The sequence below is a fragment of the Scophthalmus maximus genome, chromosome 7, assembly GCF_022379125.1.
Source record: "Scophthalmus maximus strain ysfricsl-2021 chromosome 7, ASM2237912v1, whole genome shotgun sequence".
NCBI lineage: Eukaryota > Metazoa > Chordata > Actinopteri > Pleuronectiformes > Scophthalmidae > Scophthalmus > Scophthalmus maximus.
In genome coordinates, this window is record NC_061521.1 from 24,728,392 (window position 1) to 24,742,213 (window position 13,822).

The following is a 13,822-nucleotide window of genomic DNA, read 5'->3' on the forward strand; positions in this document are numbered from 1 at the left end:
TATTCCTTATTCTTATATTTTTGCGATTCATATATCTTCACATTTGTATTTTGTATATTTTGTTTGGTGTGTTGTGTGATACGTGCTGCTGTTAACACTGTACTTTACCAAGTACTTATCTATCCATCTATCTAATTCTGGAAGATGATAATGTTGTCGCAACAACAAGCAATAACTTTCCTTACGTCAGGGAAAAAACCCGCCTTTAACCGACGTGTACTGACTTTCCCCCGCAGCTCCCAGCAGCTGTGTGGTGACGGAGTGGGCGGAGTGGGACCCCTGCAGCGTCACCTGTGGCCTGGGCATGAGAAGACGCGAGCGCATGGTGAAGATGCCTCCCATAGACGGATCCATGTGTAAAACCGAGGTGGCCGAAGTGGAGAAGTGCATGATGCCGGAATGCCGTGAGTTTTACAATTGGTTTGATTATTTATATCCATACCATTTGCGATTTACAGATTTGTAAATTTGTGCTTGCGCGTGTGCAGACAGCATCCCGTGCATGCTGTCCCCCTGGTCGGACTGGAGCGGGTGCAGCGTGACCTGTGGGCGCGGCGTGCGGACGCGTCAGAGGATGCTGAAGTCCGACCCGGCGCAGTGCGCCGAGGAGCTGGAGCAGACGGAGAAGTGCATGTTGCCCGAGTGTCGTAAGTGACCGAACAGCAACATGACGGCTCTTAAAGGGCCAGTGAGCAATTTTAATCCGACACACTTCAGAAGAACTTATTCAGAGAAATTGAATACATTGGCCATAAATATGTGTTCATAATAAGTATAAACATCTCAGGTGTCAACTGTGAATGAGTTAAATGTGGTTCCATGAGGTGGACCCGACCTCCCTGTGAGTCTCATGTTTGCTACGTCGTGTTGAATGCGGTTGTTGAACTTAACGGTCCAGAATACATCGAATTTTCAGACGCTGCTGGAAACCGGGAAATGGAATCAGCGGTGCGCCACCATAAAGTGTCCCCTGTCGGTCGCTCCGTTGGTTGCAGTTTTCCAACTTTACCACCAGATGCTGCCAGAAAATTAACAAAATTACACACTGGGACTACACAAGTTTTTGCATCCATCAGTTTGATTTTGCCCCTTTTTTGAAGAAGTGTTCTTCCAATACATTGCTTTCATAATGACATAAATAGACATTTATGGTGCTTTTAAACATTCACTTATACCTAACACCCTTAAAATAGTCGATTTTGCAGAAGTTCATGTGAGGTTACATGAACGACCACTGGCACAAACCAATGAAACCAGACTCATTCACCTTAAACAAGTCATTTCTCCTGGTTTTTCACCATCTTGACCTTTACTTCCCCTTCCTTTCTTCCCTCGTTCCCTCCATCCAGCCGTCGACTGCATGGTCTCCGAGTGGTCCGAGTGGTCCGAGTGCAACAAGTCCTGCGGCAAGGGACACACCATTCGCACCCGCATGGTCAAACTGGAGCCGCAGCTCGGCGGCAGCGCTTGTCCCGAGACCATCCAGAGGAAGAAATGCAAGATCAGGAAGTGCCGGACAAAAACGAAGGAGGAGAGAGGAGGAGGAGGAGGAGGAGGAGGAGGTGGTGGAGGAGGAGGAAAGAGGAGGAGGCGGGGTAAACAGGGTAGAGATGCAGCGCAGGAGGAACAGCCAGGTCAGTGAAGTTTTTTTTGTGATGTAAATCAAAGTCAACAAACTTCACAACAACTTGAAAACACAGCGATCGTGTAACTTCCTCAGTCAGTCAGGCAAGAAATAAGAAGCATGAGCCGTGGCTTTCCTTCAAAGAGCAGTATAATGATATATAATAATATAATCTCCGTCATCTCGCATCTTTCGTTTGTGTCCAACAAGGTTGCCGGATGCAGCCGTGGAGCAGCTGGTCGGTCTGCTCCAAGCCGTGCGGCGGCGGGATCCAGGAGCATTTCATGACGGTGAAGAAGAGGACAAAGGGCCCGGTGGCGGCCAGCTGCAAGGACCGGAAGGAGATCCGCGCCTGTAACGTTCATCCCTGCTAGGGGGCACTACTGAGCTGCAAGAGGAGGAGCTGAGCTATGAAAATAATGATGATGAGGGGCGGGGGAACGAGCGGTTTGACACTGGGGAAAGAAAAGGAATGATCTGTGAAAGTTGGAGGTGAAGACGGAGAAGAGGCTGATGCGCTGTTTAGTGAAGCCATTGTAGACATTTAGTGCACAGGGCTGACGTTGACTTTAGACCACAAGGGAAGTATTAGAGAGACATATCTGTGTCCTGCAACAAAAAAAATGTGAAAAAAAATAAATCTTTACAGTAATCTGAGGCGGGGGAAAAAAGAGAAAACTCTCCCAGTCGACACAAACTTTTCATTTTGTCCGAGGGGGCGTGAGATGAGGTCGAGCCACGGGTCTCTCCTGGGAACGTGTTGGGTACGTGCTGACGTAATACCGCTTCCCTCAAACATCGTTAACCATACCATGTAACTGCCATAACTTGAAATCCTGGATCAGCTTATTATTAGGGCCCGAGTCACTGACAAAGTCGGGCAGCGAGGACCTATTGTAACTGAGGGAATTATTAGGGCCCGAGCTCCGACCAGCAGGAGGCTTGCGAGGGGCCCCTTGTTATTACTATTACTATTATTATTATTATTATTATTCTTTTCACTGAATCGGCTTGTTGAGGGGCCTGAACATGCTTGAAAAGTTGTAAAATTCTGCACATGCATCAGAATCTGTGTAAATTTTGATATTTTAAGGGACTCTCGGGCAAAATGACTCGACAGAGCCCCTCACCACATTTCTCCCGGCTTTAAATTTGATCGGTCGGCGCACGTGTATCGCATGAAGACCTACGAAAAAAATAAGAGGTCGCCATTACCTCGGACCAACAGGAAGTTTGTCGGCCATTTCAACTTTTAGTGACCAAATTTGTCGCCTTTCGCGCGTTTCGACAGATTTCAATTTAGTTTGTAATTAGATTTAGAATCAAACCTCCTTTTCTCAGACAAGTGTCACACACTCCTGGTTCCGTTTTTTAAAGACACATTTTCAAATCTAGTTTTCAGTAAATAAACCAAACTTTCTTTTGTTTTTTTCTTGCAAGACATAGATGCCCACGTCTCTACAGTCTTATGGATGTACTGTATATCTACTATCTAACCAACACTTATCAACGACACTTCTATGTAATTACTAAAAACAAAAAAAACACTTTCCCTTAATAAGCAGATACATTTAAATGGAGATGTTTTTATACTGTTAAATTTTAGTCTTTCTATACTGTACTGCTGTTTATCTGTGGTTGATTCAGCGGATGTAGCATTAAAACCTGCGATAGCCGTCTCGTCTGTCCGTCAGAAGATCTTACAGTAGAGCATGTGTGTGTGTGTGGGAGAGAAAAATGTATGATTATTTTTGGTTTGATCAGCTGTAGATGTTGTGGTAGAACGGATCGCTGAGTTATCTGCCTCCTGAACACACCAACAGACGGAGCCTTACTGTATCTGACACACACACACACACACACACACACACACACACGACTGTTACCAGGGCCTCGGTTTATTAAAACACAAAACACCTTCATGTATTATTTTTTCATTATTTTATTAATGCACTTTTCACTGGTTTTGCCATCAGGTTTACAGTGATGTGTAAAATCTTTATTTCAGATTATATCGTAGTTTTGTTTTCTGTTGTAATTATAGAGTCGTCATGAAAAACTCTGTAGATTGACTTTATTTGTATTTTTTCCACTTTTCAGGACTTTTCATTTCTTCGCCTCAGTATCATGTGACTATTTTGTAAGAAACCACCTTTACAATAAAAAGAATGTAAATGTGAAAACAATGAACTTGTTTTATTATCAACTGGACTTTCAATAACTCAATCAGACTTTATATGTTCAGCAATTTTTGTACAAACAATGCGACAAAGTTCTGCACAGAATAAAAGCAATAACTAACAGCCCTCCAACTGAAATTTAAAATGAGGAAACACCAAAGGCAGGTAAGGAAAGAAAGATAAAATGATAATGATAAATAATTAAATACTAAAAGAGATGAGGAAATAAAGTTAAAAAGGCTAAAGTAATAAAATACTAGAACAAAAGTAAGTAACCAGCGATATAAACGTAGGATATTAAAGTGAGAAAAAAACATCAAAGACCTTAAAGATTCATAAGAGATATAGAAATACATTGGTAATAACTAAAATAAAGCCCAACTGAAAAAAAGTAGATCTTAAGTTTGACTTTAAAAACTTTTGACGCTAAATGACTTTTTTCATATTTACATATTATATTATATAGGATTTAAGTGAATTCTGGCGCGACGTGTCGCAGCAGACCAGCAGTGGGTGACACAGGAGGCGGCTGTTATGAAAAATTAATCAAATTTCTATTCGAGGATTTAGTTGGCGATGACTGAGAAGAAGACGAGAGCAGCGAGGAAGTTCTGCAGCTCAAACATTACTGACACGACAAGCTCCAACTTCACGTGTCAATATTAATAACACAGAGACGGACGAGTCAGAAATGGTGTCAGAGATCTACATATACAAGAAAGGCTTATTAAGATAATTATGAGCTGATGACATGGTAGAACTGTATAGAATAAAATGCTAAAATCATTCAAATGTTATAAGTTCTTTGCAAAACTACATGTACGTTGTTCTCATTGGGAAAGAAGTGTTATGATAATTAATAATCTTTCATTCCTGTGGTTTTAACATTTCCCTCATATCTGGTAATGTACTGACAATTCCTCCCCACTAGATGGAGGCGGAAGCATGAGACATCACGAGGTGACTCTTATCAAGATGATGCTGTGAGGGGAAAAAACGTACAGTAGCAGCCTTTAACAATGTGTTCATTTATTTTAATAATCAAAATAATATCATATCATGTAGTTTATACCGTGGTATTTTAATCATTGTTTTTTTCATAGTACATTGACCTTGAATTATTACTTTTGTTTAATTCGTTTTTCTTTTCTTTTATTTGGACAATAAAATAAACACATAATAAACAAGATTACAGAAAATATTTTTTTCAAAACCAAAATGTAATAAATAAATAAAGTCTTATTTATATAATTTTTATAAAGTATGTTCTATTAAAAACTAGTTTGATTTGTTGACAATTTCTTATTATGAAATTATTTAAGGTTGATAGATATTTTAAACTTATTTAACATATATTTTAAATGATTTATTTGTTTTAATGTTTAACTTTGTTTCATCTATTTTAGCTCATTTACATGTTTTTATCAAATTTTCATTTTCTATAATAGTCATATGAAATGTGTTATAAAAGAAAACTTGAGTTAAAGCTTCACATAGTATAAGTAATACACCACTAGTTAAGACACATTATGAGTTATCAAATCATGTACTCCAGGGTCACTGTTGTTTTTGCAAATAGCTTTTATTTCATCGCAAAGTAATAAAACAAAAACCCCTCCGATGACCACCGCACTGCTGAGAAGAACATCTGAACCCGTATCTATTATACATTTAGCACATGTTGATGTTTTTTTAATTTGCCTTCATAAATTATAGTAATCCACAAATATGTGATTCTTCCATCACAATAATCCTCTTCCAAGTCTGCGGCTCCATAAACTCGTCAGAGCCGACGCTGCGTCTGAATGATTGATAAACTCTCCTGAGGGCCCATCATGAGCCTGAGACAGATGTAGTGTTCGGTACAAACTGTTCCTCTGCTGCTCAATTCTTGGAGAACGCTGGGGTGACACCCCCCCCCCCCCCCCCCGTTTCCAGTTATATGACATATTTGGTCCTGCTCTGCCCTCAGGTGGTCGAGGAGCTGTACAGCTGCTCTATTCATAATGACAAACTGCACCTGCACCTGCACCTGCACCTGCACCTGCACCTGCACCTGCACCTGCACCTGCACCTGCACCTGCACCTGCACCTGCACCTGCACCTGCACCTGCTGCCATACTGGAGCCAAAATCTTACAGCCACAGACTTGTGGTGACCTTCCAAATGTCATGTCATGTTGAGCCTCGATTTGTAGCAGTTTTCATTTGTTTTTTCTGCAGATTGTGGATTAAAATGTAAAAACATTCATATAAAACCACACCTGCAGTGTAAAGTCATTCTTCATTACATATGTAACCAGGTTGCAAAAGCGGGGCTGGGGGGGGGGGGGCGCGGTGTTGAACACATATGCAGGAAATCTAACAACTGTACCGTACAGTAAGTAACAATTGTCCCCTACAGCAGCAGAACTGTTGTAGGTGTTGACTGTGGACAGCAGGGGGCGTAGTTTCCCGAGGGGTCAGGGAGTGAATATAACGTGCTACTTTTCTTTCTGGGATTTTTTTTCAACGGTAAGAACATTCATAAATATAAATAATGTTGAGTTTTATTTAGTTATTAAGGTATTAAGCATTATAGGTTACCTTACATTCACAAAATAATGTGTTGGGAAAAGACTCGAGTTGAGGGAATCGCCAAGAACATTGGGGAATCCTGATACCTCAATATCTTCTTCTTCCACTTGGTATAAACTATTCCTATGTTCCAATATCACAGGCCTCATAATGACACAAGTATTACAGCACGGGCCCCCTAAAGCTTTGAGATGACACGAGATGTTCAGTATCTTTAACGATATAGTGCGAATCAGAAAAATAATCAGTCCAATTGTATTTCTGTCACGTCAAATCAAAACATACATCACCTCATGCCGTTTACGTCATGAGGTGAAGATCTTACAATATCCCGACAGAACAACGAGCAATCAAGCTGTCCACGTTGTTCACAACAAATAATTTAATTTGCTGGCTTTCAAGTTGTCCCTTCACCGACCACCTCCTGTACCGTTGTGATGAAGGTTAATGAGACGGAGGTGACGGCACCAAGCCGTCTACACGACGCACAGAATGTTTTTTTACTCTCACTGATTTCAAATCCAATCATAGAACATCATGAACAGGTCTTTAAAGTAATGGAGTCCCAGTTGTCTGGGAAAACCATGGATACGCTGAAAACGCTGCTAATCACTTACTGTACGCGGCATGTGATTGTGTTTCTAATGATACTGGGTTTGGTAATATGACGCTCCTTAAGATCTGATATTACACATCATCACATTAGCGTCTACACTGCATCTGAAGACAGGGGAGATAACTTTTTCCTCCATAGCACCATCTGAACTCCATTGGTTCCATTTCAATGGTCCACATGCAAAGCCAGTCGTCACAAGTGATCCAGAAATCCCTGACTCTTTTCACATAGATCGAAAGGTTGCAGTTAAAAGCGTTGTAATCGTTGTCCAACAGGGGAACATCAGTGTAAATACATGCAGCTTTTTGTGCGCGGTGTGTAAAGGGCTTTGAAAATGAAGGGGAAATGTGTGTTTTGGAAGGGATGTGGCAGCTGCGTGGGGACGCCGACTCCCAGCGACTGAGCTCCCAGGTGTGCGTTCTGTGCCGAGAGAGAGAGAATCTCAAATCGTGCAAAAATAAGTCAAAACACCTGTAGATTCTGCACGGCTAAGACAGAAGTGGGACTGAGATAGGAGTAATCTTTATGATTGACTTGATCATTTATGCTCAACGTTAGATACGTAGATGGACGGAGCCTCCTGTCCGCACACCACGTTCATTTCATACCTATCTGTGCACGTCTCCTGAAAAGCTAATGGATAGAGTTAAACGGAGCAGTACCACCGGAAATCCTCAGGGGGCAGTGTAGCTAATAACTCACGACACGAATAAATGTCAACAATGGCGGACGCTTTTTTGAGGAGAGACTTTGAAGAAAGTTGCCATTTACAACTCGGACGCTTTCTGAAGATATACATTATCGACGGTCGCCATGTTTGTTGTTGTCAGAGACTCTTGACTCTGCGCTGCCCTCTAGTGGATTTACAGTCGTGCCAGCGTAAAGGACGTATGTGGGCAAGCAAGTGGTCGCCCGCCGCGACGTCACCCGTTGGTTTGTGAGCGGCCATTTTGAAACCTCGAGTTTGGCATTTTGACCAGCGCCATCTTGGGTTATTTTTTGCGCCAATGTATTCGGTGCTTTATCTTCTATTTGACTGTAAATGCACCATAATGTACAAAATGAACATCATGTTGATTGAAGAAGACTAGAAACTAGAAATTGAACGATAAACTCCTCAAGAGAAAAGTTAACTGACGTTATGAATCAATTTTTTTTTATAGAAACAAGTAGTGGAGTCACCCTCTGCTGGTCATTACAGAGAATACAAGCTTCAGGCACTTCCGCATTGGCCTCATTTTCCAGACCCGGTGACTGTATGTCCATTTTTATATGCAGTCTATGGAATCAGCCCAGACACGTGGCCTTATTACGCAAAGTGGATTGAGAATCAGTCTGATCCACATTAAATAGTCACAAGTTCTATGCGTTCAATTCATTCAGTCACCACGATCTTCTGAAGAGACCACGTTCAAACAGTCACTGTGTTCATGCTCATACTGTAAAAGCACATTCATGTAAATCTGCATTCATGTATATCCGGGCGAGAGCCGCACGCTCTGATTTGCCAGAAGATATTAAATATTCATAATCTCATCGACATGAGTCAAGGGGGGGGGTCATCCCTTAGTGATTTATCAAATCAATAAGAAGGAATAAGGAGGTGGTGGTGCAGACCAGAGGATTGGACCCCTGATGTTTTGTGCATTGATTGTAGGATTTTGGGAAACACAGACAAATCCAATCCAGCTCACGTGTTGACCGGAGTTACTCTGAAGAAAATGGGGATTTAATCAAATGTAAAATGAGACTCGAACTTTTACAATCCGAGGAAAACTACTCATTCCAACTAGCAGGCTTTAAAACAAGGAATACTAATACTTCTTCTTGGGTTTAAAACTGAGACCTGTCTCCAGCCCGAGGATATATTTCTGCAATTTCATCGATTCTTTTCCAATCTGCATGAAACATGGCTCACATGAATGGATAAAAAATAAATACATGACCACAAGCTGCCAGAGCCTGAGGGGGTTTCTGCAACAGAGAATAAGATTTGTCACAACTGGACTCACCTTCACAACGGGCCGGTTGAACATTTAACATTTTTACTCGATGAGTCCGAAACCATAATCCAGTTATTTTATTTCATATATATTTGAATATATTCCTGTTGCTGTTGGTGTTTGTTTGTCTGCAGGATTACGCAACAACTACTTCAAAGATTTCTAAGAAACAACCCATAGCATTTTGGGACGGATCCAGTCCAAGATCCAGGGTTTTCCAGGGCTTTCTTTAACATTGCAAGTTTTTTTTCTTGTGCATTTTAATCAATTTCCCAGGGGGGAAAAAAACCTGCCATATTTTGGGCACTGATATCTACAAGTGTGTGGGATTTGCTGCTGCTTGATTGAATTTAATGTGACTGTTGGGCCTTGGCAGAGAGTTTTATTCTAATTTATTCTAAGAATTATAATAATTGATTTTTTTGGGATACTTGGGGGCAGTGAAAGAAGCTAGACACACAATATTGACATATTTTTTACAGAATAAATTTACATGTCATTACATATAACATGTAACAATGTTACACTTATTCATTTGCATTCAACTTACATTATGAACATGTTGGCTAACAAGTGGCTTACACATCTCGCAGAGCTCCGGTTTGGTCTCCACCAACTCCAGAGGGCAACATCTGGCTCTTGGAGTTGGCATCAGCTTTGACTGTCTGTGTGTGGGGACGCTCATCTTTCCATCAACGTAGCTTATGTCACTGTGTGTTAGCGCAGTCAGTGCGTTCGATTCGACGTTTGTGCATCTTTCCACGTCAGGATCGCAAACGAGTCAGTAACTCACCGTCGCCCAGTGACAGGAGGAGGAGAGTAGTGGTACCATTAGCGAGCCCCAACAATAAGTGTGTGTGTGTGTGTGTGTGTGTGTGTGTGTGTGTGTGCGTGCGTGTGTGTCTGTGCGTGTGTGTGTGTGTGTGTGCGTGTGTGTGTGTCTGTTCGTGTGTGTGTGTGTGTGTGTGTGCGTGTGTGTGGTTGGCTCCCCTAGGTGGCGATGTGATGCACTAAGTAACCTCGTTTGCTACTCTCTCAACAAAGTGATGCTGACTGGTGGGATGAGCGCTCGGCACCACCTCCCGCTTTCTCTCTCGCTCTCTCTCCTTGTTCTTTCTGAGATCAGACACACACACACACACACACACACACACGAATGCAGAGCGAGTCGTGTCTCCATTGAGACGAGATGGTGAAAGTGGAGCAGCACATCCCCTCTCCCCTGATAATGAGCTCTGTATTTGAAGACATGCAATATTCATTCAGTCATTCATCCATTCAGTTGTTCGCTCACCCATTCATCCCTTCCGTAACCACAAAGCTAATTAGCGTCGTATTTCGTTGGTCCTCATTTTATTATTCAAGCAACCAAAGTGATCATGAACACACTTTAACGTACCACACCCACACACACACACACACACACATACGGACATCTATTGAAAACCAGTAATTACACCCTCACAGTTTTTTCAGTCTCTCATGTGATTAAAGTTTGAGTTGTGCACTTCATCCTCAGGTTTAACTCAGAGACCGCGCGAGCTAAAGGTCCGTCCCCCGGTCGAGTGTGGTCGCCGTAGTGATCTGTTCAAAATGGAGGAATGTCAGGAGACAAACAGCTAAAAGCAACAGTGTGTGGGAGTGTATTCAAATTGAGCCGGAGCAGAAACACCTACACGTCCGCGTAAGCAGAATCAACAACACTAACTGTAACTGACAGCATTTATAATGTGGACATCTGAATAGTGCTCTGCAGCTGCCTCACGCAGAGAGAAGAAAATGTTAGAAATACACTTGGTTTTTTAAATATCATCTAGATTTTGCAAAACAACAGAAGAGCTGAAGCGAGTGTATGTATGTATTCATATATTTATTTAACTGTGACGGGTCAGTTTCAATGTGAAGGTGGGTTCACACCAAACCCCCATTTTTCATGCAGTGAGATTACGTACAGAGTCAATGCAAAGACACAAGTAGACACGAATTTCCGTGTCACTCACGCCAGAGCGACGCAAATAAGGCAGAGACGCAAATTTCTTATCGTTGAGTGACGCGATGTCAAGTTAGCGCTGAGATCCGCCCGACGTCACAAACGTCCACGTCTGATATTCTCAGGTTGTGTTTACTCACGCTACTCCGCGAGTCAACAGGTGTGAACAGAGCATAATGGTGCGACTCACACGAATTACGCAAAAACTTTTAGTTAAAGATTTCGTAGCGGCATTCGACATGAAAGCTTGATCCAACTCGGCCGCTCTTCACTAGAGTGTTTCCAGATGTAGCAGAATACGCACGCTAACGGTTGGCGGCCCAACGCTTGGTGTCAATCACAGTAAGCAATCGTGTGGCCTTGTTTCAAGTGCCACCAAATAGGTTTATTTTTTAGCTTTAAATGAATGAAGCAAGTTTAGCAAGTGTTTAATGAATTATTCAACTTTTAAGCTTTTTAATCATTGCCAGTGGATTGTCGGTGAGGAGGTGTTTACTCCAGGGACTTGTGATCCCGCTAAAAATTATTCCTTGTGTTCCTCTGTTCTCTGTGGTTGCCATGGTCACACTGTGAGCGGTGTGGTCAGTCCATAAAATGGCTGTTCAATTTCAAAAGAGCGATATTTCACATCTCTCATTTTGCTAATGTTGACCTCAGTCTTGGAACCCTGTGTTCCCTCAACCCTATAATAATAATAATATATTTGATTTATAAAGCGCTTTTCATGCACCCAAAGCGCTGGTACAAAAAAAAAAGAAATAAGATAAAAGTGGAACGGGGGGAGCTAGGGATATGCAGAGGAAAAGCGGTGGGTTTTTAGGCGTGCCTGAAAGGTGGTGAGGGAGTCGGAATCAAGGATCTCTTGGGGGGGGGGGGGGAGTTCCACAGCCTGGGAGCAGCCCTGGAGAAAGCTCTGTCTCCCAGGCTGCGGAGGTTGGTTTTGGGGGTGGAGAGGAGACCGGCAGAGGTGGATCTGAGGGAGCGTGTGGGTTGGTAGGGGGAGAGGAGATCAGTGAGGTATTGGGGAGCAAGATGTTGGAGGGCTTTGAAGGTGAGGACCAGGACCTTGAAGATGATTCGGTGGGAGACAGGGAGCCAGTGTAGTTGTTTTAGGACTGGGGTGATGTGGTGCCAGGATTTGGTGTGGGTGATGAGACGGGCGGCTGCGTTCTGGACCAGTTGGAGTTTTTTGATGGAGCTGGGGCTGATGCCAAGGAGAAGAGAGTTACAATAATCTAAAGGTGAGGAGATGAAGGCGTGAATGAGTCGTTCTGCGGCGGGGAGTGTGAGTGAGGGTCTGATCTTGGCGATGTTACGGAGGTGGAAGAAGGAGGTTTTGACTATGTGGCGGATATGGGGTTCGAGGAAGAGGGTGGAGTCGAAGATTACGCCAAGGTTGCGGGCCTGGGGAGATGGGGAGACAGTGGTGCCATCGATGGTGAGGGTGGGGTTGTTGATTTTGCTGAGTGTGGATTTGGAACCGATGAGGAGGAATTCTATGTTCCCCTTAGTCCTGTGTTCCTTCAACCCTATGTTCCCTCAGTCCTATGTTCCCTCAACCCTATGTTCCCTCAGCCCTATGTTCCTTCAACCCTATGTTCCCTCAGTCCTATGTTCCCTCAACCCTATGTTCCCTCAGCCCTATGTTCCCTCAGTCCTGTGTTCCCTCAGTCTTATGTTCCCTCAGTCCTGTGTTCCCTCAGTCCTGTGTTCCCTTAACCCTATGTTCCCTCATTTGTATGCAATCCCCCCCCCATCAAAATTAGGCCCTAGGTCCCTAAGCCGTACCTAATTCCTACCCTAACCCCCTAGCCCTAACCCAATGACTACAACGTCACATATCCAAAACATTAAATACGTCCAGGGGTGGGGGGTATGTGGGCTGAGGGGGAACATAGGGGGCCTAATTTGGGGGGGAATCCTTGAGGGAACATAGGGAAGTGTGTGAGTACCACAGAAGTGACGTATACGATTACAACACAATGGGACGTGTGTCTAATTTCCTGGTTTCCAAATCAGTTGTTTGCAGCAGTTTATTGAAGAACCACATTCCCTGACAGAATAGCCAGTGGCAAAGCTGCTCCATCTATCTTGAGAACATTTTTTTTGTTGTGATGCGTGTGTTTTCGTGACGTCCGTCTCTCTCCGAGCCCCCAGCAGCAGCCATCGCAACAGACCAACACACACTTCCTCAAAAGCGCTTCGCAGCAACTTTCTGCAAATGGCCCCGGAGCTCACGAGGGATGGATGAGCTGGTCTCCTCTAATATCTGTTGAACTTCGTCCAAGATGCACTTTGTCTTCACTAATGCCCCCGTCATTTTTTTTTAAACGCGGCCCACAATCCCTTAATGACCCGTGGCTTGGCAGCGTCAGTTCGAATGACTGATGGCGATGTCACGCTCAGCATAAATACCGTCGGCAGTCTGTCAAGTGTTTTTTTTTTATCTGTTGCAGTCTGGTTACGGAAGCACTTCTGAAGTTCCCCTGCTGCCCTGTGCGCACGCTCTCAAATTGAAAATGTCCTCCCATTGTGTTTGTAATACAGACAGAATATTATCCCGAACATCACTCAGACTCCACTTCGCTGCGGCTTTTTTTAGTCTTCGCTGACGGCTCAGCGACCCCCCCGCCCGGAGAGTCGTGTTCCCGTCCTCCCCGCACTGTCAGACTTTCAACCACAAGACAGCAAGGGAACTCTTGTTGAAGGCTTTTCTCCATAATATGCTTCACTGATTCTAGAAAGGGTTGTTCCACAGGGGACAACCAACAGACAGTAAAAGGGTTAATACAGGTCAAACAGCATACGGCCTTTCTCAGGCTGCTTACCAAAC

The 13,822-nt window shown here is 43.4% G+C and overlaps 1 protein-coding gene across 1 annotated transcript in view; it reads left to right on the plus strand.

Annotated features, from left to right (window-relative positions):
- LOC118315975 (spondin-1-like) overlaps window positions 1-3,810 on the plus strand; it is a 77,441-nt gene extending 73,631 nt beyond the window's left edge. Inside the window, exons 13-16 of the mRNA XM_035643707.2 lie at window positions 237-404; window positions 489-647; window positions 1,350-1,634; window positions 1,835-3,810. Of these exons, the coding sequence (XP_035499600.2) occupies window positions 237-404; window positions 489-647; window positions 1,350-1,634; window positions 1,835-1,998 (776 nt within the window). The 3' untranslated portion in view covers window positions 1,999-3,810. The remainder of the gene's footprint in view (window positions 1-236; window positions 405-488; window positions 648-1,349; window positions 1,635-1,834) is intronic.
- Window positions 3,811-13,822: the final 10,012 nt, after the last annotated feature.